This window comes from Motacilla alba, chromosome 3 (genome assembly GCF_015832195.1).
Source record: "Motacilla alba alba isolate MOTALB_02 chromosome 3, Motacilla_alba_V1.0_pri, whole genome shotgun sequence".
NCBI classification, from domain to species: domain Eukaryota; kingdom Metazoa; phylum Chordata; class Aves; order Passeriformes; family Motacillidae; genus Motacilla; species Motacilla alba.
The window spans coordinates 1586727-1607393 of NC_052018.1; the positions used below are offsets into that span (position 1 = coordinate 1586727).

At 50.1% G+C, this 20667-nt stretch overlaps 1 protein-coding gene across 1 annotated transcript in view; it reads left to right on the forward strand.

The window, feature by feature from the left end:
* The first annotated feature begins 1484 nt into the window (after nucleotides 1–1484).
* NCOA1 (nuclear receptor coactivator 1) overlaps nucleotides 1485–20667 on the forward strand; it is a 33909-nt gene continuing 14726 nt past the window's right edge. Inside the window, exons 1-14 of the mRNA XM_038130509.1 lie at nucleotides 1485–1493; nucleotides 2895–2957; nucleotides 3046–3108; nucleotides 3279–3332; nucleotides 3432–3494; nucleotides 3634–3696; nucleotides 3836–3898; nucleotides 3988–4050; nucleotides 4113–4326; nucleotides 6891–7070; nucleotides 9256–9351; nucleotides 10606–10746; nucleotides 16108–16255; nucleotides 18266–19463. Coding sequence (XP_037986437.1) covers nucleotides 1485–1493; nucleotides 2895–2957; nucleotides 3046–3108; nucleotides 3279–3332; nucleotides 3432–3494; nucleotides 3634–3696; nucleotides 3836–3898; nucleotides 3988–4050; nucleotides 4113–4326; nucleotides 6891–7070; nucleotides 9256–9351; nucleotides 10606–10746; nucleotides 16108–16255; nucleotides 18266–19463 — 2418 coding nt within the window. The remainder of the gene's footprint in view (nucleotides 1494–2894; nucleotides 2958–3045; nucleotides 3109–3278; nucleotides 3333–3431; nucleotides 3495–3633; nucleotides 3697–3835; nucleotides 3899–3987; nucleotides 4051–4112; nucleotides 4327–6890; nucleotides 7071–9255; nucleotides 9352–10605; nucleotides 10747–16107; nucleotides 16256–18265; nucleotides 19464–20667) is intronic.

Below are 20667 nucleotides of genomic sequence, written 5' to 3' on the forward strand. Positions count from 1 at the left end.
ATCCCAGCTGGAATGCTGGAATTCCCAGAGCGGGAATCATCCAAGCTTTGCCAGAACCTTCTCCACACTCAAAGACCCAAATCCCTCGGAACCCTTTGGAATAGCAGGTGGATCTTGGATCCCGACTGGAATTCTGGGATTCCCAGAGCGGGAATCCAGCCAAGCTTTGAGGGAACCTTCTCCACACTCAAGGACCCAAATCCATTGGAATAACTCAACGTGGATCTTGGATCTGGACTGGAATCCCAGGATTTGAGGATCCAAATCATGGATCCTGTCTGGAATCCTGGAAACTGAGGACGCAAATCCAGGAATAACTCAACGTGGATCTTCAATCCCAGCTGGAATGCTGGAATTCCCAGAGCAGGAAACCAGTCAAGCTTTTCTGGAACCTTCTCCACACTCAGAGACCCAAATCCATGGGAATCCATTGGAATAACTAAGGTGGATCTTGGATCCTGACTGGAATCCTGGAATTCCCAGAGCGGGAATCCAGCCAAGCTTTGCCAGAACCTCCTCCACACTCATGGAGCTGAATCCATGGGAACCCTTTGGAATGACCAAGGTGGATCTTGGATCCCGACTGGAATCTGGAATTCCCAGAGCGGGAATCCAGCCAAGCTTTGAAGGAATCTTCTCCACACTCAAGGACCCAAATCCACGGGAACGAGTTGGAATGACCAAGGTGGATCTTGGATCCCAACTGGAATCCTGGAATTCCCAGAGTGGGAATCAGCCAAGCTTTGAAGGAATCTTTTCCATACTCAAGGACCCAAATCCACGGGAATGAGTTGGAATGACCAAGGTGGATCTTTGATCCTGTCTGGAATCCTGGGATCAGAGGACCCAAATCCAGGAATAACTCAACGTGGATCTTCAATCCCAGCTGGAATCCTGGAATTCCCAGGGCAGGAATTCAGCCAGACTTCCAAAGAATGTTCTCCACAATCAAGACCCCATCCAGTTTTCCATGGAATCTTCTCCACACTCAAGGACCCAAATCCATGGGAATCCATTGGATTGACCAAGGTGGATCCCAACTGGAATCCTGGGATCTGAGGACCCAAATCCAGGAATAACAAAGGTGGATTTTGGGTCCCGGCTGGAATCCTGGAATTCCCAGAGCGGGAATTCAGCCAAGCTTTGCCGAAACCTTCTCCACACTCAAGGACCCAAATCCATGGGAATCCATTGGAATGACCAAGGTGGATCTCGGATCCCAAATGCAATGCTGGAATTCCCAGAGCGGGAATCAGCCAAGCTTTGAAGGAATCTTCTCCACACTCAAGGACCCAAATCCATGGGAATCCATTGGAATGACCAAGGGGATCTTGGATCCCAACTGGAATTCTAGAATTCCCAGAACAGGAATCAGCCAAGCTTTGCCGGAACCTTCTCCACACTCAAGGACCCAAATCCATGGGAATCCACTGGAATAACCAAGGTAGATCTTTGATCCCGGCTGGAATTCTGGGATTCCAGGAATGACCAAGGTGGGTCTTTGATCCTGGTTGGAATTTCGGGATTTGAGGACCGAAATTTTTGTTCTCAACTGGAATCTTGGGATTTGAGGACCCAAATCCAGGAAATACGTGGATTTTTGATTCCTGGCTGGAATCCTGGAATTCCCAGAGCGGGAATCAGCCAAGCTTTGCCAGAACCTTCTCCACACTCAAGGGCCCAAATCCATGGGAATCCATTGGAATGACCAAGGTGGATCTTGGATCCTGTTTGGAATCCTGGGATCTGAGGACCCAAATCCAGGAATAACCGAGGTGGATTTTGGATCCAGGCTGGAATCCTGGGATTCCCAGGGTGGGAATCAGCCAAGCTTTGAGGGAACCTTCTCTACACTCATGGAGCTGAATCCATGGGATTGACCAAGGTGGATTTTGGATTCCTACTGGAATCCCAGGATTTGAGGATCCAAATCTTCGATCCTGTCTGGAATCCTGGAATCTGAAGACCCAAATCCAGGAATAACTCAACGTGGATCTTCAATCCCAGCTGGAATCCTGGAATTTTCAGTGCAGGAACCCAGCCAAGCTTTTCTGGAACCTTCTCCATACTCAAGGAACAAATCCATGGGAACCCTTTGGAATAACCAAGGGGGATCTTGGATCCCAACTGGAATCTGGAATTTCCAGAACAGGAATCCAGCCAAGCTTTGAGGGAGCCTTGTCCACACTCACGGAACTGAATCCATGGGATTGACCAAGGTGGATCTTGAATCCTGTCTGGAATCCTGGGATCAGAGGACCCAAATCCAGGAATAAGTCAACATGGATCTTCAATCCCAGCTGGAATTCTGGAATTCCCAGAGTGGGAATCCAGCCAAGCTTTGAAGGAATCTTCACACTCAAGGACTCAAATCCATGGGAATCCTTTGGAATAACCAAGGTGGATCTTGGATCCTGACTGGAATCCCGGGATTTGAGGATCCAAATCTTGGATCCTGTCTGGAGTTCTGGGATCTGAAGACACAAATCCAGGAATATCTCAATGTGGATCTTCAATCCCAGCTGGAATCCTGGGATTCCCAGAGCGGGAATCCAGCCAAGCTTTGGGGGAACTTTCTCCACACTCAAGGACCCAAATCCATTGGAATGACCAAGGTGGATTTTGGATCCTGACTGGAATCCTGGGATCTGAGGATCCAAATCTTGGATCCTGGCTTGAATCCTGGGGTCTGAGGACCCAAATCCAGGAATAACCAAGGTGGATCTTGGATCCTGGCTGGAATGCTGGAATTCCCAGAGTGGGAGCTCTTCCATACTGTCATGGAATGTTCTCCATACTCAAGGACCCAAATCCATGGGAATCCATTGGAATAACCAAGGTGGATCTTGGATCTCACCTGGAATCCTGGAATTCCCGTTTTTTTCCCTCTCCAGGCCCTGGACGGGTTCTTCTTCGTGGTGAACCGCGAGGGGCGCGTTGTGTTTGTGTTGGAGAACGTGACGGGATATTTGAGATAAAACCTTGGAATTTTTTCCCGTTTTTGGGATATTTGGGATAAAACCTTGGAATTTTCTCCCTTTCCAGGCCCTGGACGGGTTCTTCTTTGTGATGAACCGGGAGGGGCGCATCACGTTCGTGTCGGAGAACGTGACGGGATATTTGAGATGAAACCTTGGCAATCTTTCCCGTCTTTGGGATATTTGGGATAAAACCTTGGAATTCTTTCCTGTTCTTGGGATATTTGGGATGAAACCTTTGAATTCTTTCCCGTTTTTGGGATATTTGGGATAAAACCTTGGAATTTTCTCCCTCTCCAGGCCCTGGACGGGTTCTTCTTCATGTTCAACCACGAGGGGCTCGATCACGTTCATGTCGGAGAACGTGACGGCATATTTGAGATAAAACCTTGGAATTTTTTCCCGTTTTTGGGATATTTGGGATAAAACCTTGGCATTTTCTCGCTGTTGCAGGCCCTGGACGGGTTCTTCTTCGCGGTGAACCGCCAGGGGCGCATCGTGTTCGTGTCGGAGAGCGTGACGGGATATTTGGGATAAAACCTTGGCATTCTTTCCCGTCTTTGGGATATTTGGGATAAAACCTTGGCAATCTTTCCCGTCTTTGGGATATTTGGGATAAAACCTTGGCAATCTTTCCCGTTTTCTCCCTCTCCAGGCCCTGGACGGGTTCTTCTTCGTGGTGAACCGCGAGGGGCGCATCGTGTTCGTGTCGGAGAACGTGACGGGATATTTGGGATAAAACCTTGGCATTCTTTCCTATTTTTGGGATATTTGGGATAAAACCTTGGCAATCTTTCCCGTTTTTGGGATATTTGGGATAAAACCTTGGAATTCTTTCCCGTTTTCTCCCTCTCCAGGCCCTGGACGGGTTCTTCTTCGTGGTGAACCGCGAGGGGCGCATTGTGTTTGTGTCGGAGAACGTGACGGGATATTTGAGATGAAACCTTGGCAATCTTTCCCGTCTTTGGGATATTTGGGATAAAACCTTGGAATTTTCTCGCTGTTGCAGGCCCTGGACGGGTTCTTCTTCGTGGTGAACCGCGAGGGGCGCATCGTGTTCGTGTCGGAGAACGTGACGGGATATTTGGGATAAAACCTTGGCATTCTTTCCTATTTTTGGGATATTTGGGATAAAACCTTGGCATTCTTTCCCGTTTTCTCCCTCTCCAGGCCCTGGACGGGTTCTTCTTCGTGGTGAACCGCGAGGGGCGCATCGTGTTCGTGTCGGAGAACGTGACGGGCTACCTGGGCTACGGGCAGGAGGAGCTGATGAACTCCAGCGTCTACAGCATCCTGCACGTGGGCGACCACGCCGAGTTCGTCAAGAACCTGCTCCCCAAATCCCTGGGTACGCGGCACCCCGAATCCCGGGAAAGCCTGGAGAATCCCGGGAAAATTCGGGAAAATTCGGGAATGGACGCGGGCATCGGGAGAGGGGGTGGGGAATGTGGGGGTGTGGGGATGGGGGAAGGGTTGTTAATAATTTTTGATTTATTTCGGTTTTTATTAACGTCAATTTAAATTTAAATTGAAATTTAATTTTGATTTTTTTAAATTTTTTTTTAGTTTTTATTTTATTTTAATTCTGTGTTTGTTTTTATTTTATTCTATTTTATTTCTATTTTTACTTTTATTTTCATTTTTATTTTTATTTTTATTTTTATTTTTATTTTTATTTTTATTTTTATTTTTATTATTATTTTCATTTTTATTCTTATTTTTATTTTTATTTCTATTTCTATTTCTATTTCTATTTCTATTTCTATTTTTGTTTTATTTCTATTTCTATTTCTATTTCTATTTTTATTTCTATTTCTATTTCTATTTCTATTTCTATTTCTATTTCTATTTCTATTTCTATTTCTATTTCTATTTCTATTTCTATTTCTATTTCTGTTCTATTTCTATTTCTATTTCTATTTCTATTTCTATTTCTATTTCAGCTTTTATTTTTATAAAAGCTTTAAAAATTTATCTTTTTCTTTTTATTACATCTTTAGATTTTTTCTTTTTTGTAGTTATTTGTCGTTTTCTGGTTTTGTTTTTATTTCTTTTCTGTTTATTATTTCTTCATTAATTTTTACCCTTATTTATTTTTATTTCACGTTTATTATTTTTTATTATTTAAATTTTAATTACATTTTAGGGTTTTGTTTTTATTTGGTTTTTGTTTCTTCATTTTTTTTTTTTTAATTTCCTTCAATCCCAGGGATCTTTGGGAATTCTGAGTAGAGCCTGCTCCTCAAATCCCAGAGATCTTTGGGAATTCTGGGATCCCACTCCTGAAATCCCAGAGATCTTTGGGAATTTCATGTGGATTGTTCCCATCCCAGCTCCTCAAATCCCAGAGATCTTTGGGAATTCTGAATGGATTTGTGCTCCTCAAATCCCAGAGATCTTTGGGAATTTCATGTGGATTGTTCCCATCCCAGCTCCTGAAATCCCAAGAATCTTTGGGAATTCTGGCTCCTCAAATCCCAGGGATCTTTGGGAATTCCGGCGGGATTTTTCCCAGCCCAGCTCCTGAAATCCCAGAGATCTTTGGGAATTCTGGATGGATTTGTGCTCCTGAAATCCCAGGGATCTTTGGGAATTCTGGCTGGATTTGTGCTCCTCAAATCCCAGGGATCTTTGGGAATTCTGGATGGATTTGTGCTCCTGAAATCCCAGGGATCTTTGGGAATTCTGGATGGATATGTGCTCCTCAAATCCCAGAGATCTTTGGGAATTCTGAGCGGAGCCCACTCCTGAAATCCCAGGGATCTTTGGGAATTCTGAATGGATTTGTGCTCCTCAAATCCCAGGGATCTTTGGGAATTCTGAATGGATTTGTGCTCCTCAAATCCCAGGGATCTTTGGGAATTCTGAATGGATTTGTGCTCCTGAAATCCCAGGGATCTTTGGGAATTCTGGATGAATTTGTGCTCCTGAAATCCCAGGGATCTTTGGGAATTCTGGATGGATTTGTGCTCCTCAAATCCCAGAGATCTTTGGGAATTCTGAGCGGAGCCCACTCCTGAAATCCCAGGGATCTTTGGGAATTCTGGCTGGGTTAGTGCTCCGCAAATCCCAGGGATCTTTGGGAATTTCATGTGGATTGTTCCCATCCCAGTTCCTCAAATCCCAGGGATCTTTGGGAATTCTGGGTAGATTGTTTTTCTTAAATCCCAAGGATGTTTGGGAATTCTAGCTGGATTTGTGCTCCTCAAATCCCAAGGATCTTTGGGAATTCTGGCTGGATTTGTGCTCCTCAAATCCCAGGGATCTTTGGGAATTCTGGCTGGAGCCTACTCTCTAACTCCCAGGGTTTTTTGGGAATTTTGCATGGATTGTTCAGAGCGCGGCTCCTTGTGTCCCCGAGATCTTTAGGAATTCTGGGTAGATTGTTCTTCTTAAATGCCAAAGATCTTTGGGAATTCTGAGTGGAGCCTGCTCCGGAAATTCCAGAGATTTTCAGGAATTTCGGAGTGGATTGTGCCTGGCACAGCTCCTCAAATCCCAGGGATCTTTGGGAATTCTGGCTGGGTTTGTGCTCCTGAAATCCCAGGAATCTCTGGGAATTCTGAGCGGAGTGTGCTCCTCAAATCCCAGGGATCTTTGGGAATTCTGGCTCCTCAAATCCCAGAGATCTTTGGGAATTCTGGGTAGATTGTTTTTCTTAAATCCCAAAGATCTTTGGGAATTCTGGGTAGATTGTTCTTCTTAAATCTCAGAGATCTTTAGGAATTCTGGCTGGGTGGATTTTCTTAAATCCGAGGGATCTTTGGGAATTCTGAGCGGAGCGTGCTCCTGAAATCCCAGAGATCATGGGGAATTCCCCATGGTTCCTCAAATCCCGGGGCTCTTTGGGAATTCCACGGTCACGGATCGCCCCCGCGCCCCTAATTCCGGTTTTCCCGGCGTGGTTCCCAGTGAACGGGGTGCCGTGGCCGCAGGAGCCGGCGCGGCGCGGCAGCCACACCTTCCAGTGCCGCATGCTGGTGCGGCCGCCCGACGAGGCCGGCGCCGAGCAGCCGGAGCTGCGGCAGCGCTACGAGGCCATGCAGTGCTTCACCGTCAGCCAGCCCCGCGCCTTCCAGGAGGAGGGAGAAGGTGGGATTGGGATCGGGATCGGGATTGGGATGGGATTGGGTTGGGATTGGGATTGGGATTGGGATGGGGTTGGGGTTGTTGGCTACGAGGCCATGCAGTGCTTCACCGTCAGCCAGCCCCGCGCCTTCCAGGAGGAGGGGGAAGGTGGGATTGGGAGCGGGATTGGGATTGGGATGGGGTTGGGATGGGGTTGGGGTTGGGGTTGTTGGCTACGAGGCCATGCAGTGCTTCACCGTCAGCCAGCCCCGCGCCTTCCAGGAGGAGGGAGAAGGTGGGACTGGGAGCGGGATCGGGATTGGGATTGGGATTGGGATCTGGGGATTTGGGATTGGAATTGGTGTGGGATGGGGTTGGAGTTGTTGGCTACGAGGCCATGCAGTGCTTCACCGTCAGCCAGCCCCGCGCCTTCCAGGAGGAGGGAGAAGGTGGGATTGGGATCGGGATCGGGATCGGGATTGGGATGGGATTGGGTTGGGATTGGGATTGGGATTGGGATGGGGTTGGGGTTGTTGGCTACGAGGCCATGCAGTGCTTCACCATCAGCCAGCCCCGCGCCTTCCAGGAGGAGGGCGAAGGTGGGATGGGCATCGGGATCGGGATTGGGATTGGGATCTGGGTTGGAATTTGGGATTGGGATTGGGATTGGGATTTGGGATTGGAATTGGTGTGGGATGGGGTTGGGGTTGTTGGCTACGAGGCCATGCAGTGCTTCACCGTCAGCCAGCCCCGCGCCTTCCAGGAGGAGGGCGAAGGTGGGATTGGGATCGGGATCGGGATTGGGATTGGGATTGGGATTGGGATGGGGTTGGGGTTGGGACAGGATTGGGATTGGCATTGGAATTGGTGTGGGATTGGGATTGGGATTGAGGTGGGGTTGGGGTTGTTGGCTACGAGGCCATGCAGTGCTTCACCGTCAGCCAGCCCCGCGCCTTCCAGGAGGAGGGGGAAGGTGGGATGGGCATCGGGATTGGGATTGGGATTGGGATCTGGGTTGGGATTTGGGATTGGGATTGGGATTGGGATTGGGATTGGGATTGGGATGGGGTTGGGGTTGGGATCGGGATTGGGATGGGATTGGGTTGGGGTTGGGGTTGGGGTTGTTGGCTACGAGGCCATGCAGTGCTTCACCGTCAGCCAGCCCCGCGCCTTCCAGGAGGGGGAAGGTGGGATTGGGATCGGGATTGGGATTGGGATCGGGATTGGGATTTGGGGATTGGTGTGGGATGGGGTTGGGGTTGTTGGCTACGAGGCCATGCAGTGCTTCACCGTCAGCCAGCCCCGCGCCTTCCAGGAGGAGGGCGAAGGTGGGATGGGCATCGGGATTGGGATTGGGATCGGGATTGGGATGGGATTGGGATTGGGATTGGGATTTGGGATTGGGATTGGGATTGGGATTGGGATTGGGATTGGGATTTGGATTGGGATTGGGATGGGATGGGATGGAATTGGGAATGAGATTGAGATGGGGTTGGAGTTGGATTGGGATTGGAGTGCGATGGATTGGGATGGGATGGGATGGGATGGGATAGGATTGGGATGGGATGGGAATGCAGGATTGGGATTGAAGAGAATTGGGATTGGGATGGGATGGAGCAGGATTGGGATGGGATGGGAATGCAGGATTGGGATTGGGATGGGATGGATGGGATGGGAATGCAGGATTGGGATTGGGATGGGAATACAGGATTGGGTTTGGGATGGGAGAGCGGAATTTGCATGAGATTTGGGGTTGGAATTGGGATTGGGTTGGGATTGGGATTGGATGGGATGGGATTAGGATCGGGATTGGGACTGGGGACAGAGCCGGATCCCTCGTCACTCTCCTACTCCGAGTCCCTTTTCCCTGTCCCATCCATCTTCTCCTGCCACGTTCCCGGGATGAATCCCACAATTCCCACAGGATTTCCCACCCGGAAGGGCCAAATCCTGCTCTTTTAGGACCAAATCCTAACAATCCCTGGAATTCCATTATCCCAACTCCGCCACATCCCAGAACCCTCCCCAGTGAATCCCTCCAAGCTTTTCCCAGGGAATTTCAGGGAATTCAGTCCCGTTTCCTCAGCGGGGATGGAGAATTCCTTCAGGAAAACTCTTCCAGGGCAGGGAGCGAAACCCAGGAGTGAGATTTGAGCTCGAGCCCGGGACGGCTCCGGCATTCCCGGTGTTTTCCCCGTGTTTTTCCCAGATTTCCAGTCGTGTCTGATCTGCATCGCCCGGAGGTTGCCGCGCCCGGCCGCGCCGCCCCCGACCGAGTCCTTCGTCACCAAGCAGGACACCACAGGTACATCCCGAAAATTCCAGGGAATTCTGCCCGAAATCCCGGGATTTTGGGGCTGTGGAGGTTGTGGGAATGAGAGGTGGGAGTGGTGGAATTCCGGAATGGTTTGGGTGGGATTTGTGGAGTTTCAGTCTTGTCCAACCCTGAGCCCAGTGTGCTCCAGCCTTTCCTTGGACACTCCCAGGAATTCTCTGGGAATTCCAGCCCAGCCAGGAATTCCTTCCCAAATTCCTCCCATTTCCCAGGGAATTCCCTCCATTCCCAGCTCTCCCAGCCTGGCGTTGGATCCATCCCCATCCCGACTTTTCTTCTGGAAGGAATTTCGGGAATTCCCTTGGAATCTGGGGGATCTCCCTTCCCTTTTCCATCCCAGAATTCCATACAAACCCCTCGGGATGGATCCTGAGTGTCCTGGAACCCAGAATCCCGGAATGGTTTGGATGGGATCCATGGACCTTCAGTCCCATCCCATTCCAACCCCGCCATCCCAAACTGCTCCAGCCTTTCCACGGACACTCCCAGAGATTTTTTGGGAATTCCAGCCCAACTGGGAAATCCTTCCCAAGCTCCCTTTTCCCAGGGAATTCCCTCCATTCCCAGCTCTCCCAGTCTGGGACTGGATCCATCCCCATCCTGACTCCTCTCTGGGAAGGAATTACAGGAATTCCTTTGGAATCTGGGGTATCTCCCTTCCCTTTTCCATCTCCCTGAATTCCATAAAAATCCCTCAGGATGGATCCTGAGTGTCCTTCATTGCAGAATCCTGGAATGGTTTGGGATGGGATCCATGGAGCTTCAATCCCATCCTGTTCCCACCCCACCATCCCAAACTGCTCCAGCCTTTCCTTGGACACTCCCAGGGATTCTCTGGGAATTCCAGCCCTGCTGGGAATTCCTTCCCAAATCCATCCCCTTTCCCAGGGAATTCTCTCCATTCCCAGCTGTCCCAGTCTGGGACTGGATCCATCCCCATCCTGACTCCTCTCTGGGAAGGAATTTCAGGAACTCCTTTGGAATCTGCGGGATCTCCCTTCCCTTTTACATCCCTGAATTCCATAAAAATTCTTCTTGATGGATTTTGATCCGTTCTTGATCCCAGAATCACGTAATGGTTTGGGATGGGATTCATGGACTTTTAACCCCATCCCATTCCCACTCCACCGCCACTACCTCCCCCAACCATTTCTTGGACCACTCCCAACATCCCAAATCCCCTAAATCTCCCCAAATTCCCCTTCCTCCCTCTCCCTTTCCCAGGAAAAATCATCTCCATCGACACCAGCTCGCTGCGCGCCGCCGGCCGGACGGGCTGGGAGGACCTGGTGCGGAAATGCATCTACGCCTTCTTCCAGCCCCAGGGCCGCGAGCCCTCCTACGCCAAGCAGCTCTTTCAGGAAGGTACCCGATGCCTTTTCCCCCTGGGAATCTTCTCCTTGGGAAAAATTGGGAAAAAAATCCCAGGGTTTGGGGTTTTTTTGTTCCCGCCGCTGGTTGGGGAGAGGAGCAGAAAATGGCGGCGCTGTTTTGGCAGGGTTGGTGTGTGGGGTATTTTTATTTTTTTTTTTGGGGAGGGTTTGGGGGTGTTTTTGGGGAGGTGGTGATGGTAGGATGGTTTTTTGTGGGTGGTGGTGGGGTTTTGGGGTTGGAGCCAGGTTTTTGTGGGATTTTTCCATGTTTTTCCCCTCAGTGATGACCCCAGCACTGCCCTCAGGCCTTCATCCCCTTCATGCTGAGTGATGGCTCCATGCTGACCCTCCCTGGGTCCTTTTGGGGCTTTTGGGATGAAATTGGGATTGGATTGGGGTTTTCGGGATTGGATTGGGATTTTTGGGGGATTTTCTCAGAATTTTCTCAGAATTTTCCTGGAATTTTCCTGGAATTCTGTGGTTTTCCCCTCAGTGATGACCCTGGCTCCACCTGCAAGCCCTCATACTCTTCACGCTGAGCGATGGCTCTGTGCTGATCCTTCCTGGGCCCTATTGGGGTTTTTAGGCTTAGATTTCTATTGAAATGGGATTTTTGGGATTGGATTGGAATTTTCTCAGGATCTTCTTGGGATTTTTCCATGGTTTTCCCTGGAATTCTGTGTGTCTCCCCTCAGTGACGACGTCAGCACGGCCCTCAGCCTCTCCTCCCCCTCACGCTGAGCGACAGCTCCATGCTGATCCTCTATTGGGGTTTTTGGGCTTAGATTTCCACTGAATTCATTTTTTTGGATTGGATTGGGATTTTTCCAGGATTTTAGTGAGATTTTTTGCCAAATTTTCCAGAAATGTAATGTTTTTTCCCCTCAGTGATGACGTCGGCAGGGCCCTCAGACCCTCACCCCCCTCACGCTGAGCGAGGTCTCTATGCTGATCCTCCCTGGGCCCTGTTGGGGTTTTTGGGCTTAGATTTCCACTGAATTCGGGTTTTTTTTGATTGGATTGGGATTTTTCCAAGATTTTAGTGAGATTTTTCCCCAAATTTTCCAGAAATTCAATGTTTTTCCCCTCAGTGACGTCCTGGGCTGGGCCCTCAGACCCTCACCCCCTTCACGCTGAGCGAGGTCTCTGTGCTGATCCTCGCTGGGCCCTATTGGGGTTTTTGGGCTTAGATTTCCACTGAATTCAGTTTTTTTTTGATTGGATTGGGATTTTTCCAAGATTTTAGTGAGATTTTTTCCCCAAATTTTCCAGAAATTCAATGTTTTTCCCCTCAGTGACGACCTGGGCTGGGCCCTCAGACCCTCACCCCCTTCACGCTGAGCGAGGTCTCTGTGCTGATCCTCGCTGGGCCCTATTGGGGTTTTTGGGCTTAGATTTCCACTGAATTCGGGTTTTTTGGATTGGATTAGGATTTTTCCAGGATTTTAGTGAGATTTTTCGCCAAATTTTCCAGAAATTCAATGTTTTTCCCTTCAGTGATTACCTCGGCAGGGCCCTCAGACCCTCATCTCCTTCACGCTGAGCGACAGCTTCGTGCTGATCCTCCCTGGGCCCTGTTGGGGTTTTTGGAATCAGATTTCCATTGAATTGGAGTTTTTGGGTTTAGATTGGGATTTTCTTGGGATTTTCTGTGACTTTTCGTTATTTTTCTCTGGCATTCTGTGTGTTTTCCCCCCAGTGATGACGCGGGGCACGGCCTTCAGCCCCTCGTACCGCTTCACGCTGAGCGACGGCTCCGTGCTGATCCTCCCTTAGTTTTATTCTCGTTTTTAGGATTTCCTCAGGATTTTTCTCAGGATTTTCCATGATTTTTCCATATTTTTCCTGGAATTCTGTGTGTTTCCCCCCAGTGATGACGCGGGGCACGGCCTTCAGCCCCTCGCAACCTCTTCACACTGAGCGACGGCTCCGCGCTGATCCTCCCTGGGCCCTATTGGGGTTTTTGGGATCAGATTTTCATTGAATTGAGGTTTTTGGGATGAGAGTGTGATTTTTTTCAGGATTTTCTTGGGATATTCCTGGGATTTTCCTGGGATTTAGGTGTTTTTTCCCTCAGTGATGATCCTGGCTCCACCCTCAGCCCCTCACACCACTTCACTCTGGGAGAGCTCTCTGTGCTGATCTTCCCTGGGCCCTATTGGGGTTTTTGGGATCAGATTTTAATTGAACTGGGGGTTTGGGATTGGATTGGGATTTTTTCAGGATTTTAACAAGATTTTTCCCCAGATTTTCCCGGAATTCCATATTTTTCCCCTCAGTGATGACCCCAGCAGGGCCCTTTGCCCCTCATGGCCTTCACGCTGAGGTCTCTGTGCTGATCTTCCCTGGGCTCTGTTGGGGTTTTTGGTCTTAGCTTTCCATTGCATTGGGGTTTTTGGGATTGGGTTGGGATTTCCTCAGGATTTTCCATGATTTTTCCCCTGTTTTTCCCTGGAATTCTGTGTTTTTCCCCTCAGGAATGACACGGGGCAAGGCCTTCAGCCCCTCATCCTCCTTCACACTGTGAGACAGCTCTGTGCTGATCCTCCCTTAGTTTTATTCTTGTTGTTAGGATTTCCTCATGATTTTCTCGGGATTTTCCGTGATTTTTCCATATTTTTCCTGGAATTCTGTGTGTTTCCCCTCAGTGATGACGCGGGGCACGGCCTTCAGCCCTTTGTGCTGCTTCATGCTGAGCGACGGCTCCGTGCTGATCCTCCCTGGGCCCTACTGGGGTTTTTGGGATCAGATTTTCATTGAATTGAGGTTTTTAGGATTAGAGTGTGATTTTTAAAAGATTTTTCTTGGGATATTCCTGGGATTTTCCTTGAATTCCGTGTCTTTTCCCTCAGTGATGATCCTGGCTCCACCCTCAGCCCCTAACACCACTTCACGCTGAGCGACGGCTCCGCACTGATCCTCCCTGGGCCTTATTGTGGTTTTTGGGATCAGATTTTAATTGAACTGGGGGTTTGGGATTGGATTGGGATTTTTTCAGGATTTTAACAAGATTTTTCCCCAGATTTCCCCAGAATTCCATATTTTTTCCCTCAGTGATGACCTCAGCAGGGCCCTTGGCCCCTCACGCCCTTCACACTGAGCGAGGTCTCTGTGCTGATCTTCCCTGGGCTCTGTTGGGGTTTTTGGTCTTAGCTTTCCATTGGATTGTGGTTTTTGGGATTGGATTGGGATTTTCTCAGGATTTTCCATGATTTTTCCTTATTTTCCCCTGGAATTCTGTGTGTTTCCCCTCAGTGATGATGCCGGGCACGGCCTTCAGCCCCTCGTACCGCTTCACGCTGAGCGACGGCTCCATGCTGATCCTCCCTGGGCCCTATTGGGGTTTTTGGGACCAGATTTTCATTGAATTGAGGTTTTTGGGATGAGAGTGTGATTTTTTTCAGGATTTTCTTGGGATATTCCTGGGATTTTCCTGGGATTTAGGTGTTTTTTCCCTCAGTGATGATCCTGGCTCCACCCTCAGCCCCTCACACCACTTCACGCTGAGAGAGGTCTCTGTGCTGATCTTCCCTGGGCCCTATTGGGGTTTTTGGGATCAGATTTTAATTGAACTGGGGGTTTGGGATTGGATTGGGATTTTTTCAGGATTTTAACAAGATTTTCCCCCAGATTTTTCCCGGAATTCCATATTTTTTCCCCTCAGTGATGACCCCAGCAGGGCCCTTTGCCCCTCATGGCCTTCACACTGAGCGAGGTCTCTGTGCTGATCTTCCCTGGGCTCTGTTGGGGTTTTTGGTCTTAGCTTTCCATTGGATTGGGGTTTTTGGGATTGGGTTGGGATTTCCTCAGGATTTTCCGTGATTTTTCCCCTGTTTTTCCCTGGAATTCTGTGTTTTTCCCCTCAGGAATGACACGGGGCACGGCCTTCAGCCCCTCATCCTCCTTCACACTGTGAGACAGCTCTGTGCTGATCCTCCCTTAGTTTTATTCTTGTTGTTAGGATTTCCTCAGGATTTCCTCGGAATTTTCCATGATTTTTCCATATTTTTCCCGGAATTCTGTGTTTCTCCCCTCAGTGATGACGCGGGGCACGGCCTTCAGCCCCTCGTACCGCTTCACGCTGAGCGACGGCTCCGTGCTGATCCTCCCTGGGCCCTATTGGGGTTTTTGGGATCAGATTTTAATTGAATTGAGGTTTTTAGGATTAGAGTGTGATTTTTAAAAGATTTTTCTTGGGATTTTCCTGGGATTTAGGCATTTTTTCCCTCAGTGATGATCCTGGCTCCACCCTCAGCCCCTCACACCACTTCACGCTGAGCGAGGTCTCTGTGCTGATCTTCCCTGGGCCCTACTGGGGTTTTTGGTCTTAGCTTTCCATTGGATTGGGGTTTTTGGGATTGGGTTGGGATTTCCTCAGGATTTTCTTGGGATTTTTTGTTATTTTTCCCTGGAATTCTGTGTGTTTCCCCTCAGTGATGACGCGGGGCACGGCCTTCAGCCCCTCATCCCGCTTCACACTGAGTGACGGCTCCGTGCAGATCCTCCCTTAGTTTTATTCTCGTTTTTAGGATTTCCTCAGGATTTTCTGGGGATTTTCCATGATTTTTCCATATTTTCCCTGGAATTCTGTGTGTTTCCCCCCAGTGATGACGCGGGGCACGGCCTTCAGCCCCTTGCACCGCTTCACGCTGAGAGAGGTCTCTGTGCTGATCCTACCTGGGCCCTATTGGGGTTTTTGGGATCAGATTTTAATTGAACTGGCGGTTTGGGATTGGATTGGGATTTTTTCAGGATTTTAACAAGATTTTTCCCCAATTTTTCCCGGAATTCCATATTTTTCCCCTCAGTGATGACCCCGGCAGGGCCCTCGGCCCCTCATGGCCTTCACACTGAGCGAGGTCTCTGTGCTGATCCTCCCTGGGCTCTGTCGGGGTTTTTGGTCTTAGCTTTTCATTGGATTGGTGATTTTGGGATTAGATTGGGATTTTCTCAGGATTTTCTGTGATTTTTCCCAGTTTTTCCCTGGAATTCTGTGCTTTTCCCCTCAGGAATGACACGGGGCACGGCCTTCAGCCCCTCATCCCGCTTCACACTGTGGGACAGCTCCACGCTGAGCCTCCCTTAGTTTTATCCTCGTTTTTAGGATTTCCTCAGGATTTTCTCAGGATTTTCCATGATTTTTCCATATTTTCCCTGGAATTCTGTGTGTTTTTCCCCTCAGTGATGACGCGGGGCACGGCCTTCAGCCCCTCATCCTCCTTCACGCTGAGCGACGGCTCTGTGCTGATCCTCCCTTAGTTTTATTCTCGTTTTTAGGATTTCCTCAGGATTTTCTGGGGATTTTCCGTTATTTTTCCATATTTTTCCTGGAATTCTGTGTTTCTCCCCTCAGTGATGACGCGGGGCACGGCCTTCAGCCCCTCGTACCGCTTCACGCTGAGCGACGGCTCCGTGCTGAGCGCCCACACCAAGTGCAAGCTCTGCTACCCCGCCAACCCGGAGCTGCAGCCCTTCATCATGGGCATCCACGTCATCGACAGGTACGGAATTCCCGGGAATCCCTCGGGTTTCCATGGAATTCCATCGAATCCCTCAGAATTCCGTGGAATTCCTCGGATTTCTGTCCTGGAAGCGCTCCAGGAATCACCCGGATGAGGCAGGGATGGAGCTGGGAGATGGGATGCTGATCCCGCCCTGGGTTTTTCCAGCTTTCTGGGGTTTTTATCCCTTCTTTTTTCCCACTTTTGAGTTTTTCCCGGAATTCTGGAGGGTTTGGGAATTTTGGTGTTTCTTAAGGAAATTTTTTCTAGGTGTTTTCAAACTCTGGGGGAGGAATTTTTCCCAAAAATCCGGCCTCGGCCTCATCCAGGCATTCCCTTGGTCCTCAGTGCTGGTTGGGAATGGGAATGGGATTGGGAATGGGATTGGGATTGGGATTTGAATTGGGATTGGGATTTGAATTGGGATTAGGTTTAGGATTAGGATTGGGACTGGGATTGGAATGGGATTTGGATCATGGTTGGAATTACAATTGGGATTGGGATTGGGATTGAAATTGGCATTGGATTGGGATTGTGACTGGAAATGAAATGGGGTTTGGGATTGGAATTGGAGTTGGAATTTGGATTAGGATTGGTTTTGCGATTGGATTAGGATTAGGTTTAGGATTAGAATTAGGACTGGGATTGGAATGGGATTGGGATTGTGATTGGAATTAGAATTGGGAATGGGATTGGGGTTGGAATTGGAATCGGATTGGGATTGGAATTGGAATTTGCATTAGGATTGGTTTTGGGATTGGAATTAGGATTAGGTTTAGGATTAGAATTGGGACTGGGATTGGATCGGGATAGGGATCGTGATTGGAATTGGGATGGGGATTGGGATTAAAATTGGAATTGGATTGGGATTGGGATTGGGACTGGAAATGAAATGGGGTTTGGGATTGGAATTGGAGTTGGAATTTGGATTAGGATTGGTTTTGGGATTGGAATTAGGATTAGGTTTAGGATTAGGATTGGGACTGGGATTTGAATTGGATTTGGATCGTGATTGGAATTAGAATTGGGAATGGGATTGAGGTTGAAATTGGAATCAGATTGGGATTTGAATTGGAATTTGGATTAGGATTGGTTTTGGGATTGGGATTAGGATTAGGTTTAGGATTAGAATTGGGACTGGGATTGGGATCGTGATTGGAATTATTAGGAATGGTATTGGGGTTGGAATTGGAATTGAAATTGGTTTGGAATTGGTTTTGGGATTGGGATCAGGATTAGGATTAGGACTGAAATTAGGATTGGGATTTGGGTTGGGATTGTGTCTGAGATTGGGATTTGGATCTGGGTTGGGATTGGGATTGGAATTAGAACTAGGATTTTGATAAGGGTTGGGACTGGGATTGGGATTGGGATCAGGATCAGGATTAGGATTAGGATTGAAATTAGGATTGGGATTGGGGTTGGGATTGGGATCAGAATTGGGATTGGGATTGGAATTGGGATTGTAATCGGGACTAGGATAGGGATTGGGATTGAGATTAGGATTGGGATCAGAATCGGGTTTGGGGTTGGGATTGGAATTAGGTTTGGGACTGGGATCAGGATTGGAATAGGGACTGGGATCAGGATCAGGATTGGGATTAGGATTGAAACCGGGATTGGGATCTTCCCCTCCCAAGGATTTTTGTCAGAATTCCCAGGAAAAATGATCCTCTGGAGCTGTTGGAACGGGTCCAGGGAATCCTGGAACGACCCCAGAAATTTGGGAAAACCGACTTTTCCCAGCGCGAGGGGGCTGGGATGGCGGGAATGCTGACCTGGGAATTCCAGACCTGGAAAAAAGGTCGGACCAGACGGAATTCCAAGCAGGGAATTTTTTTGAACTCCTGCTGTTCTCAGAGCAGGATTTGGGAATTCCAGAGCCTGAGAAAGCCTTGGAGCAGCTGGAATTCCGAGCAGGGAATTTTTGGGATTCCTGCTGCCGGAACGGCCTCGGGGAACACCGAAAACCAGGAAAACCCCTGATTTTCCCATGTTTTTTTCCCCCAGGGATCACGGAATTCTCTCCCCCCAGGACGCCCCCGGCCCGGGCATGGCCCTTCCCAGGGTGAATCCCAACGTTCCTCCGGCGCCGGGAATGGCGCTGCCGCCTTCCCTCCCTCCATCCAACGGCTCCGTCATGGCCGCGCCCTCCCCTCATCCCGGGAATTCCGCCTCGGGCCAAGCGAATTTCGGGAATCCGCTGGGATCCAACGTTGCCTTAAGCCAAACTCCCGGGAATTCCCACCCGTTATCCCACGGCAGCTCCCCCATGAACAGCCCCGGAATTCCGGCGCCGCAATTCCTGTCGCCGCGGCACCGCGGGAGCCCGGGATTGATTCCCAGATCCCGAGCTCCTCCCGGCAATCCCTTCTCGCCATCCATGCACTCCCCGGCTTCCTCCTCCTCCTCGTCCTCCTCTTCCTCGTCCTCCGGGAATTCCCGGCCTTTTCCCAACGCTCCCGTCAACTCGGCGCTTCCGGAGCCTCCGGCAAATCCGGGATTTTTGAGGCAGCCGAGCTCCCAAAACTCTCCCGGCCGCGTCGGCGGCAAATCCGACCCCAAGGACGGCAAGGAGATCTCTTCCATCCTCGGCGAGATGATCCAAGGGGACGGCGGCGGCGGCGGCGGCTCCGACAAAACCTCGGAGCCGGGAATTCCGCACGGATCCGAGGCGGGGGACGGCGCCGGGAAGTGTCCCCAAGGCACGAGCCACCGGCTGGTGCAGCTGCTGGCCAGCACGGCCGAGCAGCAGCTGCGGCACCACGCCGACGCCGACACCAGCTCCAAGGATTCCCTGGCGTGCGCCGGCGTTCCCGGGAGCGCCGTGCCGGCGCCGGCGTGCCCGTCCTCGCACAGCTCGCTGACGGAGCGCCACAAGATCCTGCACCGGCTGCTGCAGGAGGGCAGCCCCTCCGACATCCCCGCCCTGGCCGCCGAGCAGGACAAGAAGGAGAATCCCGGCGGGAATGCCGGCGGCGGCGGGAATGCCGGCGCGGCGGAGGCGGAGAAGAAGAAGGAATCCAAGGATCACCAGCTGCTCCGGTACCTGCTGGATAAGGACGAGAAGGAGGCGCCGGCGCTCAGCCTGGACGACGTCAAGGTCAAGGTGGAGAAGGGCGAGGCCGCCGAGCCGTGTCCGGCCGCTCCGGCCGCCCTTCCCAAAATCCCGGCCGGAGACGAGGTCAAGATGGAGGCGCCGGGACAGGTGGGTGGGGGAGAAGGCGGATTGCCTGGGAATTCTCCTGGATTTGGTTTCCGGCTCCGGTGGAATCCTGGAGATCCAGGGTGGTTTGGGTGGGATTTGTGGAGATTCCATCCCATCCCGTTCCAATCCCAAGATTCCAAGGTTTCCTTGGTCATTCCCAAAGATTTTCTGGGAATTCTCCTGGATTTGGCTTCCCATTCCCGTGGAATCCTGGAGATCCGGAATGGTTTCGGTGGGATTTGTGGAGCTTCGATCCCATCCCGTTCCAATCCCAAGATCTTGAGGTTCTCCAGGATTTCCTTGGATGCTCCCAGGGATTTCCTGGGAATTCTCCTGGATTGGGCTTCCCGTTTCCAAAGAATCTTGGAGATCCAGGGTGGTTTGGATGGGATTTGTGGAGATTCCATCCCATCCCGCTCCAATCCCGATATTCCAAGATTTCCTTGGGCATTCCCAAAGATTTTCTGGGAATTCTCCTGGATTTGTCTTCCTGCTCCCATGGAATGCTGAAGTTCTGGAATGGTTTGGGTGGGATTTCTGGAGCTTCGATCCCATCCCGCTCCAATCCCAAGGTCTTGAGGTTCTCCAAGATTTCCTTGGATGCTCCCAGGGATTTTCTCGGAATTCTCCTGGGTTTGGTTTCCGGCTCCGGTGGAATCCTGGAGGTCCAGGGTGGTTTGGGTGGGATTTGTGGAGATTCCATCCCATCCAGCTCCAATCCCGTAATTCCAAGATCTCCATGGTCATTCCCAAAAATTTCCTGGGAATTCTCTTGGATTTGGCTTCCCGTTCCCATGGAATCCTGGAAATCCAGAATGGTTTGGGTGGGATTTCTGGAGCTTCGTTCCCATCCCGCTCCAATCCCAAGATCTTGAGGTTCTCCAAGATTTCCTTGGATGCTCCCAGGGATTTTCTAGGAATTCTCCTGGATTTGGCTTCCCATTCCCGTGCAATCCCAAGAATTTTCCCTCCTGATCCCAGAATTTTTCTCAGCTCATCCCAAGATTTTTCCCGCCTGATCCCAGAATTTTTCCTGGTTGATCCCACAGTTTTCCCCACCTGATCCCAGAATTTTTCTTGCCTTATTCCAGAATTTTTCCCGCCTGATCCCAAGATTTTTCCTGTGTGATCCCAGAATTTTTCCCAGTTGATCCCACAATTTTCCCCGCCTGATCCCAAGATTTTTCCCGCCTGATCCCAGAAT